The sequence below is a fragment of the Schistocerca serialis genome, chromosome 3 (assembly GCF_023864345.2).
Source record: "Schistocerca serialis cubense isolate TAMUIC-IGC-003099 chromosome 3, iqSchSeri2.2, whole genome shotgun sequence".
Classification (NCBI taxonomy): domain Eukaryota; kingdom Metazoa; phylum Arthropoda; class Insecta; order Orthoptera; family Acrididae; genus Schistocerca; species Schistocerca serialis.
The window spans coordinates 375,881,894-375,904,975 of record NC_064640.1 but is presented as its reverse complement, the minus strand read 5'-3'; the positions used below and the strand labels follow the sequence as shown (position 1 = coordinate 375,904,975).

The window sequence follows — 23,082 nt, the reverse complement described above, 5'->3', positions numbered from 1 at the left end:
ACAACAAAAACAATCAATTTTTGACAAAATAATTTAATTGGATGGATAAAAATTCTACTCAACAAGCAGTGGCAGAACACACACATAAAATAAGGTTATAACTAGGTAAGCTTTCGGAGCAGTGACTTGATCTTCAGGCAGAAAGGTTGAAGGGGAAGGAAGTTGGGTGAAGGAAAAGGATTGGAGATATCAAGGAAAAGGGTTAGATTTTGGGAAATTTACCCAGAACAGTGGGTCAGGGGAGACATGCCACATGGGATGAGAAGGAATGACTGATTGTTTGGGATTGCATGGGTCGAGATTTGAAAACCTGAGAGCTTAAAGGTGCAAGACAGGATAATATGAAAGACAGAGATTACTACTTAAACATCATGCAGGAGTTAATAAGAGTGAAAAGCTAAGTGCATTGTACATAACAGAGGTGGCAGGGGGCAGTAAAAAACAGACACATAAAACAATGAAAGATGTAGAAAACTAAAACAGAGTGAAGAAAAGAGTAGTTGTTGTGAAGAAATGCTGAGGTGGAAGAAATTAATGTAAATTAAGGCCAGGTGGGTGGTGAGAACCAAGGACATGTTGTAGTGCTAGTTCCCACCTGTGGATGATGATGATGATGATGATGATGATGATGATGTCTGGTTTGTGGAGCACTCAATGCACGGTTATCAGCACCCGTACAAATTCCTAATCTGTGCACAGTTAAATCTAGCCACTTCCACGAAATGATGATGGAATGATGAGGACAACACAAAGACCCAGTCTCCAGGTGGAGAAAATCCCCAACCAGGTCAGGAATCGAACCCGGGACCCCGTGATCCAGAGGTGGCAACGCTAGCCACTAGACCACGAGCTGCGGACCCCAACTGTGGAGTTCTGAGAAACTGGAGTGTGGGGGGAATAGTCCAGACAGCAAATGTGATGAAACAGGTACCAAGGTCGTGATTTTCATGTTGTAGGACATGCTCTGCAAGAGGATATTGCATGTTGTCAGTGTACATTTTCTGCCTGTGCCCATTCATCCTAATTGATGTTGTACTGATGTAAAAGGCTGAACAATGTTTACGTAACAGCTGGCATATGACATGTACCATTTCACATGCTCTACAACATGACAGTCATGAGCCTGATACCTGTTTCACCACATGTGCCATCTGGATCCTTTCCCCCGGACACCAGTTTCTCAGAATTCCACAGGTGGGAACCAGCACTACAACATGTCCTTTGCTCTTGCCACCCACCTAACCTTAATTTAAGTCAGTTTCTTCCATCTCAGCATTTCTTTACAGTAACTACTCTTTGCTTCACTGCATTTTAGTTTTCTACATCTTTCATTGTCTTACCTGTACTTTTTTCACTGCCCCCCCCCCCTCCCTCCTACCCATGTTATGTACAATGCACTTAGCTCTTCACTCTTATTAACTCCGGCACAATTTTTAAGCAGTACTCTGTCTTGCATATTACCCTATCTTCCACCTTTAAGCTCTCAGGTTTTCAAATCTTGTCCGATGCAGTCCCCAACAATCAGTCTTTCCTTCTCATCCCATGTGGTAAGTCTCTCCCGACCTGTAGTTCTGGGTGACTTTCCCAAAATCTGCCCCTTTTCCTAGACCTCTCCAGTCCTTTTCCTTCACCTCTCTTCCTTCCCCTCCAACTCGTCTGACTGAAGAAGGAGACAGTGGCTCTGAAAGCTTACCTAATTATAACCTCCTTTCATGTACATGTTCTGCCACCACTTGGTGAGTAGAATTCAATTTACATTACACAGACACATATGGAATTTTAGAAACAAACACACACCTAACAATGTAGGCTAAAATGAAATGCATATATTAATAAAGTTATTCATGTCTGAAGGTGTTAGGTAAAAAGCATGGTTCACATCACCAACAAACAATGATTATTGTACAATGCTGCATCACTGTAAGTATATATAATTTTCAATATGTTGCCCATAATATTCTGAGGCCATCAGTATCCTAGTATTGTAATGAAACAAATGCAATTTTAAACCAGAGTGACAAGTTGGCATTTGAAGCCCAGGTCCAAGAAGAAGTCTAGTGTCTTAACCACTGCACCTCATCTTGTGATCATCATTACTTAAACAGCTTTTGTTCAGTTGTCAGTAACACACTGCCACAGAATATATTATAATATCAGCTACACAGAAATTAATGGTAACAAGGTGAAAATGAAACAAAAACAATAACTTGATATTAAGGTGCAGATTACTGGGAAAGGATACACCATAGGAATTTAATTATACTCTTGTTCATGTTTTGAAATGTGAACAACATATGCTGTTCATAGTATGAAAGCTTTCACGACCGGATGACATATCTTCTGGTAAACCTTCCGGGATGTAAGGTCGTGGTCCATGAAACTCTTCAGCTGCTAACGTTTCGTCCAGAGCTGTGCTGGACATCTTGAGAGGGGTGTTTCTACTCGGCAAGACTCACCGGAGGAGAAACACCCCTCTGAAGATGTCCAGCGCAGCTCTGGATGAAACGTTAGGAGCTGAAGAGTTTCATGGACCACGACCTTACATCCCGGAAGGTTTACCAGAAGATAAAAACATACGCTGTGTTCAGATTGAATCAATCACTGTTAATTAATTAGACAACTGATTGTAGCTGATCAGGTAGGAGCAAAAAACAGGAACTGCAATTTCATAAAATTCACTTTTGCATACAATATAAACAAAACAGAAATCAGAAACTGAGTAATTTGCAAGTCACGTGAAAGATAACTGGCATATGAAAAGGGCACCTATGGTCATGGAAGATGAATGGTCCACTTTGGTCTACTGAAATAATTACAAGAAAGGAGAACAAACACATACCAAATAGTTATGCGACTCATTCTTGAATACTGCTTTAGTGTTTGGGATCACACAAAGGCAGATTAAAGGAAGACATCGAAGCAAATCAAAGACATGTTGCTAGATTTGTTACCACTAGATTCAATCAACACATGAATATTATTAGACTGCTCAGAGATCGCAAATGGGACTTGCTGGAGGGAAGACTATGTTCTTTTCACAAAACACAGTTGAGAGACTTCTGAGAACTAGCACTTGTGACAGAGTGCAGAACAATTCTACTGTCACCAGCATATACCTCACGTAAGGACTGTGAACACATGAGAAATCAGTGCTTGTGTAGATGTAGAAGCATAGTCATTTTCTCCTCTCTCCATTTGCAAGGGGAACAGGAAAGGCAATAATTAACAGTGATGTAAGGTATCCACAGCTATGCTCCATATGATAACCTGCAGAGTATGTTTGTAGATGTAAATATCCAGAAAATTGTTGACGAAAGAATTTGGTGCCTGTGCAACAGGATGAATTTCCTCTTCAAGTAGATATTATCTGTTCCTACAACAACTATGGATGTGTAGATACCTGTATCTAACAAGCAAAAATAAACTAAAATAACAACAACAGGAACGATTCGGAAAAACCATGGGAAACCCAAATTTGAATGGCTGGGTCAAGTCAATAAGCCAGTATCCTCTTTACATCAACATACGCTGTACTTGAAATGTTTATAATCATAATAAAACAACTGATAAGATCTAAAATACTTAGAAACAAAAACTATTATCTGCTATTCCATTGCATAATAAAACTCAGTTAACTTGATCTAAAGTCTTCCTTCAGCAAAGTGTGGGTTTGAGTTTGGAAACCTGCAGTCTGACAGTGAAAGTCTTCAACCATTGTGGAAACTGATCAAGAATTTATGTTTCAGACACCTTTCTGAACAGTAGTTAACAATGTGTTCCCTAAATAGATATTATAGCTCTGCCTTATGTTCATTGAGTGCTCATTGAGGTTCTTGTTTTCAACCAGCAGTCTTGTGAGTCAGTACATGTTCTGTAATGTTAAATTAAGATTCCCAGTGAAAGTGAATGGAACATAGGGTTCAGACAGTTAGCTTTCAGACAAAATATATTCTTTCAGTCTGAACCAAGTTTTCTCAAAGTTATAGCCTGTATGACACCACGGAATTAAAGTATGCAACATACACCAATTTTAGTGTGGACAATTTTATAATAATTAAGATAGCCATGGACTTGACTAAAAGAAGGGACTGGTTGATAAAAACACATCCTGATACATCAATGTACCAATGTACCATCAATTTGGTAATGGAGGGAAGTTGGGGGGGGGGGGGGGGGGAGGCAGTGCTGAAATTTCAGAAGCAGACCAAGGTTTTGCTACAGTATGTAGGTTCTAATGGATGTAGGATGCAGTAGTTATGCAGAGATGAAGAGTTTTGCAAATGATGGACTAACACTGAACTGCATCAAACCAGTCCTGCACTGAAGACTGCCACAGTGACAATAAGGTGGCTCCATTCATATTCTGCAGTTTGTCATGCTCATGAACGTGTCCTTCCAGGAGAGGCCCACAAGTCTGGTGGCTCCAGCTTGAACAAATTGTGCCCCCATGGTTAGAAATTTAAATATCCATGTGAATAGAATTCTGCAAGTATATAGGTGTACTATCTTGTATTGCAATTAAGAGCCTGCCTGTTAACTCCGAGTCAAGAGCAGCTTTCTCCAGAACATGATTTGCTATATTATTCAGTCGGTGGCCTAAATGTTGTACCACTCATAAATAAACCAGCTTTCAAGTTATATTCAACTGTTACAAGAAAGTTCAGGAAGGAAAATTTGAGTTTCACATTCAGTCAACAACAACATCATTAGAGAATTAGAGACAGATCATTTCCCTGGACTTGTCAATTACAGGGAAAGAAATCAGTCAAAAAGTATGGGGAAAGAAATTAAAATGAGGAACTGTGTGCCGGACCGAGACTCGAACTTGGGACCTTTGCCTATCACATACTTTTTCATGCTAATGATCAGGTCATCGAAGCAAACAATTAAGAGGATATGTCTTACACACTTAGGAAACTGTTGGAAGAATATAAAAAGTGGGGTTTGAAAATTAATTTTGTGAGGACAGAATATCCAAGTTGTGGAGAGGAGAGAAATAACTTGGCCATTGATAGACATCAGATCAAAGTTTGTAATGTGTTTAAGCATCTGGGTAATTACATAATGGAAGATGTGACTGATATCCAATGATGGAACAGGCAGGGAAGAGTGACTACCTAAAAATTAAGTCCTGTACTTTGTTCCACAAAATAAGTTTGAAAGTTAAAATGTAATTACAGAAATCCATAGTGGAACCAGTAACAAGTTATGGAAAAGTGTATTGAGGACTCACAAAAACAGAGATTAAAAGCTTTAGAAATGGACCACTTGAGAAGAGCATGTAGTATCTCCTGACTTCACTGGACAATAAATGAGAAAATACAAGAAAGAATGCAAATCTATCATAGTATTATGGATAGGATAGAAGAAAGGCAGCTGGGATGGTTAAAGAAAAAGAAAAGTATGTCCATGAAAAGGGTGGCTAAGGGATATCCAAGAAGTGGTGGAGAGAAGAGGAATATAAGAGGATGAGGAAGTATGTGGAGATCAAGTTGTTTGATGACAGAGATGTGGGATGTGGTGACAGCTGTAGGACACCCACAACATGGAAGGAATTGATAGCATGTTGCTGTAAAGTAAAATATAATTACCTTTCAACACTGTTGTGATACTCTGAGCCTGCTGAACCTCCAACTGCATACAGATAACCATCCATAACAGCCACACCAACACGGTTTCTCGGAACAGACATGGGGCTGCAAGGTCTCCATACATCTTTAGCAGGATTATACCTGTCCACCCAGTCTGAGTCATATCTAGAGTCTGGAGAGTTGTGGCGGCCTCCCACAGCATAGAACATTCCCTGCAATAAGAGAATGTGATATTTTGGATTACATTTGAAAATAACTATAGACTTTACATTTCAGAAGAGCAATGCAAAATAGGAACTAGTTTTGCTTAAAGTCTCTCTGCTATTATGATTTATGAACAAGCAGCATTATTTGTGGTGAAGACTTATAAAGCTTACTTCCTAGTAACAATGAATGGCCCATGGGGCACCTATAGAAAGCAACAGCACAAAGGAGAACAAACATACATAATTTGCATAATTGACAATTGACTCATATTTATGAATGAATAACCTCAGGAACTGCAACATTATACAATGGGTAGGCTCATCGCATCTTGGATTGTACTATAGTTGCAACATCCAAAACTGTTAGGAACAACAGAATATGAGATTGCACCACAGGACATTATGTTACCTTTGTTAAAATGGTTTAAAAAGTCTCCATTTAGTAGTAGTAGTAGTAGTAGTAGTAGTAGTAGTAGTGGTAGTAGTATTTTTTAATTATTGTACATAACGAACAGTTATTACAATAAGTGTGTTAAAATGATGTATATGATTATATGCCTTATTTTAATTTTATAGGTGTAAGTTGTAATTTTAGAAGAACAGTAAATAGTTTTGTCTCAATAAGAGGTGTGTGAGGCTGTGGTAGGAGGGGGGGGGGGGGGGGTAAGGGGGAAGGGGGTTGGGGGGAGAGGGAGAGAGGAGATTATCTGTTGTCTCACTTGTCTCAGGTAGTTCAAATTTTGGACCTGAAATGTAGTAAATAGAACTGAAATCAATTGGTAAATCTGTTATGTTGGATGCAGGCAAAATATCAGGGCAGAGAAACAATTATTATAACTTTTAGCAAAATGGGATTTCACAGGTGGTTATTTAGAGAATCAAAACAACTGAAAACAAATGTTGATTCAATCTAGGAGAGCAATGTTTGATGCTATTTATGAATAAGTCTCAATAAAGACAAAGTCAAATACAAGAAATATACAGTATTTGTAACACAGATAATGTACACAATGTGAATTTCATTGTGAGAAACAGCTGATATCAGTTTCCTATGCAAGATATGAGAGTGTAAAAAAAAATGTGAGTCACATAGTAATTAGTAGAAGAACTATTATTCAGTACGGTAAGTTATGTGTTTTCTATGTTCTAATAGTACTTTTCCTAGATAATTAGCAGGTATTTTCCTTCAACTATGGAAACATTTATATGTAATCCCAATCAAATAATACAGACCATAAAGCTGGAAAGAAACCTCAACAACTGGGATCAAGATTTTAAAAAAAATGTGTATTTTAATGTCAGCATATAATATACACATTTATGTCAATAGCTCCTCTCATGCCCCCTCATTCCAAGCTGCTCAAGATGTGAATAGACAACAAAGAGTTGGAAATTATGACTATCATAACAAAATTAGCAAAGTCTGAAGCTAGTGACAGTTATGTTTCCAGTTTAGTTTTTTATTTTGTTTTTATTTTATTCTCAGTTTCTGCTATTCCTATGTTGTTTTGACAGAGCCAGAGAAGCAGTGGAAGGAGATAAAATTTTATCATTTCTGTTATACCCAGTCTGTTGTATGGGAAATATATGGTACATCATTCATGTGTGTATTCTTATAGGAATCACCAGAATTTCCAGTTGATGCATGTTGATAACTACATCTGATCACTTAAGTCTACAATAATGCATACTGTATCACAGAATTTTTCATACTAAAGGGACACATAGAGACCTAGATACTCTTCTTGTTTGACTGCACAATATGATTAGTTTTCTAGAAATTCTTTTTCTTGGTGACAGCCAGAATTTTTTACTTTTTTATTTATTTACAGTTCCTGTAAATCTAGTGTTGTGTGGTATAAAATAGACATTTGACCAGCCATTAGGTAATACATACATCTATGACACCAAATACTATCTATTGCATGATTTGTTTCATACAGAACAAATATTGCTGATTCATTTGAACAGTTCCTTCTAAATGCATGTTGGGATTCTGGTAAAGAACAAAAGGAACACACAGTTTTACTTGAGTTTTAATAACCTCTTTAGACTCTGATTATTCACTACCTCTTCTGAATATGAAAAATGCACTATACACACCTTTAGAAACGCGCCTCCCAAACCAGATCGTGGAACAGTTAAGCTAGCAAGTTTTGTCCATGTACGATCATCCACATTATATGCTTCCATTACATCAAGTGAATTTCGAAAATAGCCTCCAGCAATATAAATAACTCTTGGAGTATTTGGTGTTCGTTCCTTCACACATGGCCGTTTATGCAGAGTTAGATCCTGAAAAAAAAAGTTGCTGATTGTCATGAAGGTTTTGTTATATCTTGTTTCAGCTAATGGGCAGCAATGCTGAAGTTGCATCATCTTGACCCACATTAAAAACAAAACAATAGCACTGTCACAGTCTCTTGTAGAGAGTGTTTGAAAAATGTAATAATTGATGGACATTTACTGCAAACAACTTTATAAGATGATTCTGTGAGAAATAGATGGAGTGTATTTCACATTTTTCAACAATAATTCAGAAAATTATAAAATTTTGACACTGTATCCATTCACTAACCTTAAAAATTTGTGCAAGATATTCTCTGCAAGCAGGTAATTTCTTTAGAACATCACAGTTCTTCATCTGCTCATGTAAGAAGCTTGGTGTAAGAAACTGGCACCTTACAGCATGAAGAATGTGTTCCATTTTTGGGAACCTGTTTTCTTCATCATATTTCACCCATTTCAAAACAGCATTGTACACTTCTCTTTCTTCTGTTACATTAAGCTCATCTTTCTTGATCAGTGCAACCAACTGTATGGCTGACAACTGAAGAAATTCTTCCTCTTGGCAGACCTATACACAAACAAAAATGCCAGTTTTGCAATCAAAAGGTTATTATAACACCACATTTCAATTACAAAAATAAATCAACTCTTAGGAAACTCTAGTTTCTGACAGTCAAAATGCATTTTCTTCAGGACTACATGACCCTACATTTTTCCAGAATATTTATAAACATTAACTACAAAATACCAGTACCAGTAATACCTTCCATTAGCAAATCATTCTTCATGTCTGTATCTGTTGAAGGTGAATCATTTTCACAAGTTACAACTATATGCCCAAAACACGTATATTTTTTTGTAAGTTATGGCAGTATTACACAACAATGTTGCAAAATCAGTGAGTGACCTTCAGTGAGAGACAAGCAGCAAATGGCTCTGAGCACTATGGGACTTAACATCTATGGTCATCAGTCCCCTAGAACTTAGAACTACTTAAATCTAACTAACCTAAGGACATCACACAACACCCAGTCATCACGAGGCAGAGAAAATCCCTGACCCTGCCAGAATTCGAACCCGGGAACCCGGGCACGGAGACAAGCAGAGAAGCATGCTATTGTCAGGGACTAAAAACTCACCAGTCACATTAACTATGAGAAAAATAGTTTGAATATTACATTCTCCCAAGGAGTTTCAGGCTAAATGAGACAGCTCATAGGCAAAAAAGCTAGTCTGTACATAGTTCTGTTCTTTTGCCTTTTGTACTTGGGGATACATATTTTTTTCCAAAAGGGAAAGGATGTGTGGATGGCACACTAAATATGTTTGAGACTCTGATGTAAGAAGCTGGTTCCTGTTGAAATACTACATTTGGTACTTTCTTGTTGCACTGGGCCATGGTGAGTTATATATGGATAGGCATTTTAAATTTATATATAGACAGGCATTCATTACTATTTTCCAAATACCTAACTTCACTCAGATAAATACAGTTCACAAACTAAAATAGCTTTTATTGATAGAAGTAAACTGTCATCACTAACATTTACCTACAGTTTTCATCATAATGAGAAGAATGTATTGCTTAATTCTCCCGAAATGAATGTTCTTGTACTTAAGTGCACTGTTTGTCTTTTATCATTAAGTTACAGCATTCAAAACATCTTAAAAGGAACCAAAAAATGAAAACTGGACAAGAGATGGTGAACATAGTGAATCTTTGTTAAAGAAACTCATGCCTGTAGGCAGAAATAATGCTCTGTTGCCCTTTCATCTAATACAAATAATATAAAAGTTTCATGTGATGATACTAGTTTATAAGAGCTTGAATGTCGAAGAGACTAATTAATTATGACAATACTACATTTATGTTCACTATTTATTTCATAAATTTAAATCTTCAAGTGGTTAGCAAATAATATAGTAACACATTTCTGAGACTGAACACCATGATGCAATGATATCAGTTTTTCAGCGATTTAATATTATGAAAAAATGGAATATTTACCAAACTTTATCACTATTAATAAAGTTTTGTTTTCGTATTCTGCAATACATCAATGCATGATACTGAATGGGCCAAAATATTAATGTATCACCTTCCAAAATATCTCTGTTTACATCACTGACAAAATACAAAATAACATAATAAGGTAAATTATGGAAAAGTATCTGCATATGGTCTAGTAGTTCTCTGGGATTTTGCAGGAGTGGCTATTATTGTCTGAGATGTGTAAGTTAAAAATATAAATAATAATGATATAAAATATAAAAAAGCACAGAGTACATTATTACCTGGGTGAAATGTTGTACAATGAACTGATTTGCCTTTTGGCATAAATCTTTACAGCCATGTTGCTCAGCAAATTTAGCAATGCCTATTGCATTGCTGGGATCTAACTGTCGCTCAAGAAACAAACAGCAAGCATCTATCACATTAGTCACCTAAATAAAATGGAAAAAGAAAAGTTAATGAAACAATTGATACATGAAGAACAACATGTTGGGAAGAAAATGTAATGAAATCTTTCTACAATCTTGTATACATATTAATTCATGCAAGTTTATAATGAACTCCACTACTATCACACTCAGCAATCAGCATTTTACTGGCCTAAAGTAGTTTTGAAGATCAAATGGAAATCGTGTTACCGTTATTAGATTACTGACTCCATCTTACCATCAACAGACATTACTACACTACTGCAACACTAGCGCGCACACGCATGCGCATGTGTACACACACCCATGTATTCATGTTCTAATAGTGTTTTGTACAGTGTATTGAAGTATGAAAGTTATATTTTGCGAGTTCTGATTACTTCTGCAACACCTGAACTGCACAATGGTACAACTACAACTATATTTTGTTAGAGGGCTACAGCTTTTCCAGTTCATCATTATTTCCCATTGCACTTGTCACAGTTGGAGTGTCACAATTTTCAGCAACAAAACAGATTCCTATTTTCACGATTGCCATGTTTCCTGTGTTTATTGCTAGCTCAGACATATTCGTTAAGAAACATTTTTTGTGTTTTTTTTTAATATTTATGTGCATGGCCATTCAGTTTTTTATGGTCAACAGTGGGTCAGAATATGCTTTTATTTGGGATAAGCATTGCATATAAGAGTAACATCAAGGCTAATTCGGTTATTTCCTTTGGGAGCCTATGCTCTTGTAATGAATGCGCACATCTAGACCATATATTTCTACAAATGCTACAGTTTTAAAAGTGTAATGCAAAACTAATTTGTATATTTTATATCTTGAGAAAGCATATAAAAGTGACATCCCATATATGGAGCCAAACATCTTAAGATTGTATGCCTAAGTTGATCTCTACCATACCTGAAACATAGTTGCAGCAGGTAAAAGTTGACATACAGTAACTTCAGTGACACGTATCTGACCAGTATACATGAAGTACATGAGACGAGCCATTGCAGTGGGGCATACACCTTGTAACTTCACTCTAGACATTTCACATTCTTTCAGACCACCTGTGAACATTGCCTGTGAACACAAAGATATAGTTCACTAAAAAGTTACATGGGAAATCTTAACAGTAAACCTTAAATAACAGTAAATGCCACTGTATAGAATAATAATCCTAGCAAACAGACTGATATGAATGCATAAAATCTCTGTTAATCTAGATAAAGTTAATCATATTACGGTGTCCAATCACATTAATGTGACAACCTGTCAAAAGCCTTTTGCAGTGCAAACTGCAAATCCCAGTGAGACTTGTAGGAAGAGTGTCAATGAGGTTCTGGAAGGCACTGACAGGGATGTGGAGCCATGCTGACTCCAATGCTGTGGCCAGATGCACTACATTTCTCAGTTTAGGATCAATGGCCCTAACAGCCCAGTCAAGGTGGTCCCACAGATTCTCGACTAGGTTTTAATCTGTTGAGTTTGGAGTATGTTAAACTCATCCTGGTGCTCTTTTAATGATGCACGTACACTGCAAACTGTGTGGCATGAAGCACTGTTGTGCGGGCAGATCCCATCCCGCCAAGGAAAAATAAACTGCATGTATGGGTGGACATGGTCCCCAAGGACAGATGCATACTTGGGGTGATCCACTGTGCCTTCCAGAATGACGAGATAACCAGGAAATGCCACAAAAACTTTCCCCAGACCATAACACTCCCTCCTTTGGCTTGGACCCTTCCGACAACTGTTGCAGGGTGTTTGCTTCCTGTCCAATGGAGCATAAACTGTGATTCTTCTATAAAGGCCACCTGCCATCACTCATTGGATGTCCAGCAGGGGTATTCACGCACCAATTTCGGCCTTCGTCACTGATCGACAGCAGTCAGCATGATTGCATGAGACAGGTGCCTGCTGCAGAAGCCCATACACAGTGAAGTTCACTGAACAGTCATTGAGGAGAAACTGTTGGTAGCCCCTTGGTTCATTTGGGTGGTCAGTTGCTCAACAACTGCATGTCTATTTGCCCACACTCATCACTGCAGCTGTCATTCACCCCTATCATCTATGGCCCATGGTGCACTACAGTTGTCATGGCTCTGGTTTTGGATTGCGTCATTTTTCTGGACACAGCATACTTCAATCATGGTGGCATACAAACAGTTTACAAACTATTTTGGAATCGCATCAACCCTTGACCCAAAATCCAATGATCATGCTCTTCTGGATGTCAGATAAGTTGCTCCCAAAATATGACAATGACTGCACTGTTTTCCATGTCCCCGCTAAACACGTTAGATACCATCCACAGCTAGTGCCAGGTGGTCATTGCATGTTGATGTTGAATGTAGGTGGTAGTCATTTTCAAATGACTGAATTGCATAGTTAGGGACAAAAATTAATCAATGAGGAAGAATTTTAGCTCTCTGCGCATTTCATTCCAAAAGGTCCCAGAAGTTTTCAAAAGAATACTAATTCAAATGACATAGCAAAGCCATTATTAGCAATGTGGAGGGATATATTCTGGCAGTCCCAACCTGTCATCTCATTTTAGCTACAATTGCTGGATGAATCACTGTATGCTTAGATGTTACAGCAGTATGTGGTGGCACACTGGTAAATTCTCCAAGCTTCTTTAGTGAATTACTTTTGGTACGCCCAATGAAACTCACTTGCTTTTGCTACTTGATTATATCAGTGTTATGTTCCATGTTTAATATGTTGTTATAATACTGGATCATGTATTTGGACACACTGAGCACTACTCGACACTCCCTAAACTGTTGCCTTCAGTACCACCACTCGACCTTTTTCTTCACAAACTGCAGATGTCTAAAATTGCACTTGTAACTAATTTATTGTCCTAGGTGCATATATATTTTTTTAATTCTATAATATTAAGAATATAGAGTCAACATACATCACCTCTCTCAATAAACAGTTCATTATATACAACAAAGATCTTGTGTTAAGGACAATACTAGCTAAAAAGTTTGCTACTTTTATTTTACATTTGTTGTAACATTACATTTTCTTATGGAATAGCACTTGCAATAAATGGCACACGTTCTACACAAAAGTACCCAGAACTGTGGCAAACAACTTCATAGAGTTACTTTTTTTCTATTTCACAGAACTCTCACCTTAAAGTATGGACTAGCAGCAGCAAGAACAACTTTGTGTGCATGGAAGAGTTCTGAGCCAACCTCCAGTACCACATCAGTTAGCATTCGATTACTCCTCATCATACACATCATCTGTAACAACATATGTTACACATCATTTTAAGTGAAAGTGTTATTTTAGAGCATAAAAAGTTATTCTATTCATTTGTAAATACAAGCTAATAGAAATACATGTAAAGTTAACATCATGGATGAGTAGACACTTGTCAGTTATCATGGCAGATTGAGCCAGAAACCATTATATAAAGAAAAGCTCATTGTTGTGCCTGGATGACTTGCAGTTACTTGAAGTATGACAAGTTCTGTATTTAATAGTTGTGACTCTAAATTATATTAGTGAGATAGTTCAAGATGATGCTTGTGTTTGTGAGGAGGCAACATCATCGTTCAACTCATAAAACAAAGAAAACAGTGGACACATGCAGTAAAAGATACTTCCATACATTCTACGGCCATAAATTTCCAGTTAATGTTTTTAGTCTGAATACTACAAAGCAAACTACCAAAGTTTTGTGATGCTCTTTGCATAGAAGCCACCATATGCCTTAGTATGCATTTAGACCTATCCCTACATGCATTACAGACAAGAGCTCATAGTAGTACTTTGAGTTTGCTACGGCTGCTAATTAGTTAGCACTAAAAGGAGATTGGTCTGCAGTTTTGTGGTACATACTTGTTCAAAGACTAACAACTGATCATCAAATGTCTCTTTAGTACTTCGTGAAGAAACCCACAAAACACTAAGGTATTTAGAAAGTTAAGAGTGTTTCACAAGAAAGGAAGCTTAGCGGTCACCACTTAGGTGTCATTGAGGTCATTGTAATAGATGGAGAGTTTTGGTAAGTAGGTTCACTCTTTACTCTTGTGGATGATCCTCCATGTAATTCCACAGAGAATTAAAATAAGTCCTAGCTTCAATGAAGCTTCATATTATTTGAATATGATGCTTTACTCACCACTATTGCCTAATTTTAGCCTAATGGTCATTTTCATGTGTACATGTATATACAATTATGCATATAGAAATAGCAGTTCATACATGAAATCAAAAACAAAGAAAAAATGTAAAGGCATGTTAAAAAAGCATAACTGATCCAACTGAATATAAAATGCAATACCAGGTACCTATGCTGACAGCTATTGCCAAATGAAATATGTGTTATACTGTACACATGTAGATCTACATTAACTATCAGTAGCTGTGCCCTTGAAAATGACTGTTAGATTGAAATTGGCCAAGAGTGATGAACAAGGTGTCTCATTCAAATAATATATTGTGTCAGGGAAAAAATGACTTCTTTTACCCAATGTTCAATTGCTTTGGACACAAGCATAAGGAAAACCAAAGACAATTTCACTGAAGAAAGGAGACTGTTGGAGGGAACTGGCATGACTTCTGCAGAAGTAACTTGGGCCTACCCATTCCTGCAGTTCACAACATTCTTCAGGATCCATCTATCATGTGAAGATATCTTCCTCATAGGTACAATGGTCTTTGAGGGAGGAGCAGATGGTACATCATGAAATGTGGTACTTACAGATACTCAAGGAATAAGAGAATTGTGCATATGATTATATGAACAACAATATTAAAGACAGTTCAGTGGTTCCAGTGCTACAATATTCCTACAAAATTTCAAAGCAAGAAATTAGTGATTCAGTATTGTGATAAATATGTCACATATAAACATGTTGTTGTCAAGACAATGGCTCTTTTTAATTGTGATAACATTATTGCTAGCAACTTCATATGGTTACCAAGTCATTAAATGGGGCTTATAAGTGTTACAGGGGACTTTTTTTGTGAATCGTGAGATTCTGCCCACTTAACCTTACAGACATATTTCATATGCACTTACTACAATACAAGCAAAATGGGAATAAGCTGCAAGACAGTATCACCTGAAATGACCTGTTGTTTGGCAACTGATTAACTTCTGATTTGGATGGCACATCTCCCAGTTACGAACTGAATATGTCTTCCCTCAACATGATTTGCCATGGCTAGTAAACCACATTTAGGAGGAGGAGGACATCAGCAAGTATTTAAATTTGGGAAGTGGTGCAAATAACAATGCCTGTCCCAAATGGCAGTAACACTTGTAATATGCCAGAGACTGAAACCAGACAGCTGGCTCTTTCGCCATGATAATGTCTCAGGACTCCACTAAAAAATTTATCCTAGTCATTTGGCTGCAACTGGTTGCATTTTTCTTTAGGGTACTCCCCTATTGCCTTATTTCCACAAGCAAAGACAAAGCTCAAAGAATGGTGAATTTTCACGGATGAAGAGCTCCTACAGGTATAGAACAATAAATGTGACCAGGTAATCAGATAGGAGAGGGTCAAAAAATGATTATGAGATGTATGTATTGATCACAGAGGAAATTATTCTGAAAAGCATAATAATCTAATTATCCTGCAATGGCCAAGGCCAGTAACACAGAGTGACGGCGTTCGGCTTGGAGATAATTGATTAAAATCATGGGGTGGAACAAATTTCCCATTGTCAGTACATATAGGTTTACACCCCCAATCTCTCTGCAGTGTCTCATGGAGAGGGAACACTCAGCTCTGTTTACTATGCTTCATCCACTGGATGAGGACATTAAGCACTCCAGATCTCTTGATGTTATTCAGGAGAAGTAAATTATGAGCTGGTACCAGTGTTCACCTATTCCCTCCCTTCATTTCCAGACTAATCTATGACATGACAAAGACAATGCAAGAGTATACTGCAAATGTATCAATAAAGTTATCACACAATAAATATACACATATTAGTCACCATTCAGTCATATCTAATTATGTAAAATGAGTGTAAAAGAACTTAAAAATAATGCTACTTGATTAATGACTATCATTTAACATCTCTCTGCAATATTATGTGGTGTTTAGTAATCATTCAAAAACACTCACACACACACACAGAATCAACATCCACTCGACAGAATAAGAAGGAAGATTAGAAGATTACAATTTAGTGTACCGTTGCCAGTGAGATAGGTGAAGACTAGGTACATGCTCTGATAGGCCTGTGATGTGAAGCGAAATTGGTCGCAAAATTGGAGCTGCCCTAGCATTCACCCTAAGTGATTTAGAAAATAAGGAAAACTTGAATCTGTATGGCCACTAGGTACTGAAACCTCACCCTTCCCAAATGTGTTGCAACTATGACATTGGCTATACTGCAAAACTTTCCTGAAAGCAATAAGGTCTATAGTCCATAGCTTAACAGACATAGTAGGGAATAAGCCATAGATATAAAAATTAGCAAACAACTCTGACAACATTGGCTCCCCTCGTCCATTCTTAAAGTGTTCTACAAATTCTTCCAAACGTGTTTCATACTGCCATTAAGAGAAGGAGTGATTAATCAAAGGGCCTAAAATCCCTACTTTCTTCTTGATTACCTAGTACATTTGCCATGTAAATGAGGGAATCTTTTAATGTCATAATCTAGATATTATAGATTCTACACTGATTTTACATTCCGTGTCTGCAGAAATCCAAGAAAATGCTTTAGCTTTACACAGCACAACATTCCAAACAGTGAAAGGGTGTTTCTGTCAACACGTCAATAAAAATATGCGCTACATGTGGCGATGCGAAAAAATGAAAATGCATACGGAGGGCAGATATTATAATATTAACTGAGCGAAGAATGGAAATATTACAAATAGGACATTACATACTTAAAGGCAACGGCCTTGCCGCAGTGGATACACCGGTTCTCGTCTGATCACCGAAGTTAAGCGCTGTCGGGCGTGGCCGGATCTTGGATGGGTGACCATCCAGGCTGCCACGCGCTGTTGCCATTTTTCGGGGTGCACTCAGTCTCGTGATGCCAATTGAGGAGCTACTCGACCGAATAGTAGCGGCTCCGGTCCAAGAAAAACCATCGCAACGACCGGGAGAGCGGTGTGCTGACCCCACGTCCCTCCTTTCCGCATCCTCATCTGAGGATGACACGGCGGTCGGATGGTATCGATGGGCCACTTGTGGCCTGAAGACGGAGTGCTTTTTTTTATTACATAGTTACAATTGCCTTCCAGTACATTCATATTTCGCTTTTTTGTGATAGCGTAAATCACTGAAGTGAATTCGGGACTGGTTTCTTAAATGAAAAGTGGTCACTTTATTGCTCCAGTTTTGTCCCACTGGGACAACGCACAGTCTCGCTCAGTCACGAGGAAGATGAGTGCTTAACGCCCTGTCGACGACGGGATTATTTGAAACGGCCTCACAGTAAGATGGGACGTCAATCACAGACGTAAAAGTTAAAGGTCAATTACGAATGGTATAATCTCTTGAGGTTCTTGCAGATATCTTCGTATTTCTGCTCAGCTCTCAGGCCTTTTAGCGATCTGACGAGCCGTGGCTAGTGGTCCAGTTGGTGCAAGGCTTACAGCGACGCGTGGGAGGGCATGCAAAGCTCAGCAAATTTGCACTCTCTATAGGAATCGTGTAGTCATGCTTGTTCAGCAGCAAATGCTCACAGGCGCGAATTGCACAAGGAACAGCGCGAGATGTGAAATGAAATCCAAAGTTTTGTCCTCTACAACCAATTACAATTCCCTTTTAAATATAATTTTAAAGGAATCCTACATAGGACAGATTGGGCAGTTAAATTTCAAATTAAATCTCCATAAATACGAGACTCGATTGGCGTTCGCTGCTACACGTTTTCTAGCACATAACGAGATTTTCTCTTCAGACAGTCTATTGTGTATACGAAAAACACCACAATACGTCTTAGTTTGGCTTCCATGTAAATTATAGGTCCACCTGCAATCTGTCAGGTGATCCAACTCATAAGCTGGTAAGAAGTAAGAGAATGTCAGTTATTAGTAGAATACAGTGACAACCTTGGGGTTGTCAGCTATGCTACTTTTAACAGCAGTCCATGTGCCACTACTGCTCTGATCGGCACTTAGCCGTAAGGATCAACCCACACCCAACAGCCTGGCAATTTACGAAATCGAGAGAAAGCTTAAGCCAAGATAACTGGACTCTCCGCTTCTCGAATGAAAGACGCAGCCACCGATTCCGCACTTGAGCCGTTATCTGAAACAGTTGGGACGTTATCTGCCTAATGTTCTAGTCACTTCGAACGCTGGCGTTCAAACAGCACGATAGTGATTGCTCCATCTGTTCATCGCGTTCCCGACGATCCACTAACAACAAATTAATTCTTATATACGCAGTCAATAGTAATCAACAAAAAGACGTTTTCATTAATAATGAAATATTCTGTGTTTTGTAACAAGATCTCGAATACTTAACCTTCAACTCAACTAGAAAATGAATTCTTCATGTATAGGGTTGTTCTAAAAGTCCCCCTGATTGTGGTCGAAGTTTTTTTCGGGTGGCATTGATTTGTTAAAAGAATGGCCGATGTACTTCTTTACACTCTGGAGGGGTGCTCGTCCACATGTCATACACAGTCCTCTTTTTCTTGGTGGCTGGCTCCTCAATTCTTTCAACCTGTGGTCGTTTGTATCTATCGAGGAAAGTTGCTATGCCAGCAGGAAGTGAAGGAATCTTCGCTCTTTCCGCTAGCTGAGGCTTCATAAGGGAAAATGCTGTCTTTCAAGAAATCCTTCTCTTTTTTATTTACCTCATTTGCATGTAAAATAATTTGAGCATTGATTCCTGCTATATCCATTAGCGCTTACAATACGACCAATGGCCACCTTTTTGTCACCTGTGCGACGGAATACGCACATTCCAGTATGCGACTGTGTCGACTCCTCCCATTGTTGCATTTTAATGCAGAATTATCTCTGGTTTACCTGTAGCATCGTCAACAGTTCCAAAATCGTGCGTAGTTGAAACTAGTAATGCTTCCTTTTTTTCAGCACGTATGAAACTAACGACATATATTTTTGGAAATCTAACGGAGAGGAATGGACAACCCTACCTTTCTCATGCAAAAAGTCTTGTGGGATCCCGCGTTTGTTTTTTCTCAATGTCCCGATGCATGTTAGCCGCTTTTTCAATAAGGAGGTGGCTGAAGAATTGCTGGTGTACCGGTTATTCATTGAAACGTTTCTTCCACAGCCCTCAGTGTGAGTAACAAGCCTTGCCACTCCACAGAGAGAACTGAGTGCGTCGTGTGGTCCTGTGTGGTGTCCCACAATACGCTTCAGTGTCACTTCTGAAGAATGTTTTATTAACTGCTAAAACAAAAATCTTTGTCCCGTATTTCGCCGGTATGCTAGGAATATACTGAACAGAAGAACAGCGACCCCGGAAAGCTTGCAACTTTTCTTCTTCTGTCACAAAATTGCCTGCATTGTAATTGTTCTTGCAGTTCACCACAAACTCATCTAAAATTTGCCGTACTGCAGCAAGTTTACCAGTTACTCTTCCTTCTTGTCTTCCTCTGGCACCGAGCGAGGTGGCGCAGTGGCTAGCACACTGGACTCGCATTCGGGAGGACGACGGTTCGATCCCACGTCCGGCCATCCTGATTAAGGTTTTCCGTGATTTCCCTAAATCGCTCCAGGCAAATGCCGTGATGGCTCCGTTGAAAGAGCGCGGCCGACTTACTTCCCCGTCCCTCCCTAATCCGATGAGACCTGTGGTGTCACCGCCAGACACCACACTTGCTAGGTGGTAGCTTTAAATCGGCCGCGGTCCATTAGTACATGTCGGACCCGCGTGTCGCCACTGTCAGGGGTCGCAGACCGAGCGCCACCACAAGGCAGGTCTCGAGAGACTGACTAGCACTCGCCCCAGTTGTACGGACGACTTTGCTAGCGACTACATGGACGAAGCATTGCTCATTAGCAGAGCAGATAGTTAGAATAGCCTTCAGCTAAGTCAATGGCTACGACCTAGCAAGGCGCCATTAGTAACATTGCATGTATCTAAAGAGTCTCACTTGTATCGCCACAATCTCCAGATGTACCAAAAGGATGGATTAAAGTTAAGTATTCCAGAAGCTACGTACTTTTCTTTATAGCATTCATAACGTATCCTGTTTCAGACCTCACGCACCCTGCTTTGGCTTAGCGCGTGCCTTTCGGCTTCCTCTCATTGTGTCTAGGCTGTCTTGTCTAGACACAACAAGACCGATGACCTCGCTGTCTGGTCTCCTTCCCCAAACGACCCATCCCTTCCCTTAGGCCCAGGAAATATATTTGCAACAATTTTTCTTTTCGTTTTTGTGCTCACGTTACCACATTTTTCAATATAAATGTGTTATTCTTTTCAGTAAAAATATCACGAGTGGACAGCTGCTCTTCACGGTCATCAACTGCATCGTGTTGTGGTTGGTTGGTTGGATGGTTGGTTGGTTGGTTGGTCTGGGGGATGGGACCAAACTGTGAGGTCATCGGTCCCATCGGATTGGGGAAGGAAATCAGTTGTGCCCTTTCAAAGAAACCATCCCGGCAATTGCCTGAAGCTATTTAGGGAAATTACGGAAAACCTAAATCAGGATGGCTGGACGCGGGTTTGAACCGTTGTCCTCCCGAAAGCGAGTTCACAGGGCTAACCACTGCGCCACTTCGCTCGGTAAGCGTGTTACTGTTCAGAATCTGTATCGTGGTTACTTTGTGTGATAAGTTCCACTTCTTCGTCATCATTTCTGTTGTGTGTGTGTATGTGAATTGCTAAGGGACCAAACTGCTAAGGTCATCGGTCCCCAGACTTACACACTACTTAAACCAACTTATGCTAAAACAACACACACACCCATGCCCGAGGGAGGACTCGAACCACCGGCGGGAGGGATTTCGTTGTCTGCTGCGGTACTGAAACCTGAATCCTCACTGAGTAGTCATTCAACCTCGCTGTCGGTCAGCTTTGATCTCGCCCTACGCAGAGTGATATGAACCCATTTTTTTACGAATTATATTTTGTTGTGCATAAAAGGTGACAAAATAAAACTGAAGGAGATATTACTCACATGACCGGGCGCCCGATGTACTTTGAACGCTAAGATGACACACTAGCTGTTTATTTTGTATTACTGCTGCCCAATTGGACCATAACAACACAACTTATCATTCTGTTAGCTGAAACAATAATGAAGGAATAGGTACGGGCTCGCAATTGCAGAACAACAATGGAGCGGTACAAGACAATGTTATTGGGGTTGGAGCACTTCACTTCATACACTGTCGCACCCACTCAAGCGTTAACAGCCACAGCATCATATGCGGGAGGCAATGGGAAACCACCACATTATCTTTCCTTATTACATCCAGTTATCTGTTAGAAACGTCTTGATGGCTTCCTCATGGGTAAAATATTCCGGAAGTGAAGGAATCCCCCAGTTAGATATACGAGCGCGACTACTAGACAGAAGCTATCAGACAAGAATAGAACTCTAATTAAGATGATACGTAAAAGTAGAACATTTACAGCTAAGCAGGTAGATATTTTAGAAATCAGAGAGAGTTGATGTCCAGAGCAGGAGATCTATGAAATGGCGATCATAGGACTTTTCATAATGGGTCAGAAAAGAGAAGCGCAAAGTATGGATTGTAACGAATACGAAAACTGGTAACCGAGTAAGGTACTGCCTGCGGCAAACAGAAAGGACACTGATGATGACACTGAATGGACAGACACCATATACTGTAATATAACAACTACGCATGTCAACCAGAGATGCAGATGGCTGTGAAATATAAGAAGTGTATGATGATCTTATTCAACTCATGATAATTTAATCAAAATGCGAGACTGAAATACAGTAGCCCGTGTAGGTAATGAACAGAAAATTACGGGACAGCTCGGTCTCAAGATGGCTCTGAGCACTATGGGACTTAACATCTGTCGTCATCAGTCCCCTAGAACTTAGAACTACTTAAACCTAACTAACCTAAGGACATCACACACATCCATGCCCGAAGCAGGATTCGAACCTGCGACCGTAGCGGTCACGCAGTTCCAGACTTAGCGCCTAGAACCGCACAGCCACACCGGCCGGCAGCTCGGTCTCAAAAAGCGAAACGAGAAGAGACGACTTAGAAGAATTCTGTGCTAGACAGGAGTTAGACGTTGCGTATACACTTTTCGAGAACCCTTTGTGAAGGAAGTACATATAGAAGATCCTCAGCGATCAAATAAGACATGAGATTGACTACATATCGTTAAAGTAGAGGTTCATAAATCAATTTAACGATTGCAAGAGTTATCCACGTGCTACCGTTAATAGAGACTACAACTTAGTACTAATGAAATGCCTGTTGAAATGAAAGAAGTGCCTGTAAAATTGGGATTTAGACAAGGTACTTAAACGTTCTTGGGAGAACACGTGACAAAAGAAAACAACACTTCAGGGAGATACTGCTGTGGAAAACCTATGCACCTGTCTTAAAATAAATGTAAATGCAAAAGAAAAAGTACTAGGACTG

General features: G+C 39.2%; 1 protein-coding gene and 1 pseudogene across 1 annotated transcript in view; one reads left to right on the top strand and one right to left on the bottom strand.

Annotated features, from left to right (window-relative positions):
- Positions 1-23,082, bottom strand: part of LOC126470201 (kelch-like ECH-associated protein 1B) — a 113,936-nt gene that overhangs the window by 12,066 nt on the left and 78,788 nt on the right. The window contains exons 2-7 of the mRNA XM_050097872.1: positions 13,667-13,780; positions 11,436-11,600; positions 10,382-10,531; positions 8,376-8,654; positions 7,901-8,092; positions 5,592-5,803 (exon numbers count right to left, since the gene is read on the bottom strand). Coding sequence (XP_049953829.1) covers positions 5,592-5,803; positions 7,901-8,092; positions 8,376-8,654; positions 10,382-10,531; positions 11,436-11,600; positions 13,667-13,780 — 1,112 coding nt within the window. The remainder of the gene's footprint in view (positions 1-5,591; positions 5,804-7,900; positions 8,093-8,375; positions 8,655-10,381; positions 10,532-11,435; positions 11,601-13,666; positions 13,781-23,082) is intronic.
- LOC126471814 (5S ribosomal RNA) lies at positions 17,409-17,526 on the top strand (annotated as a pseudogene).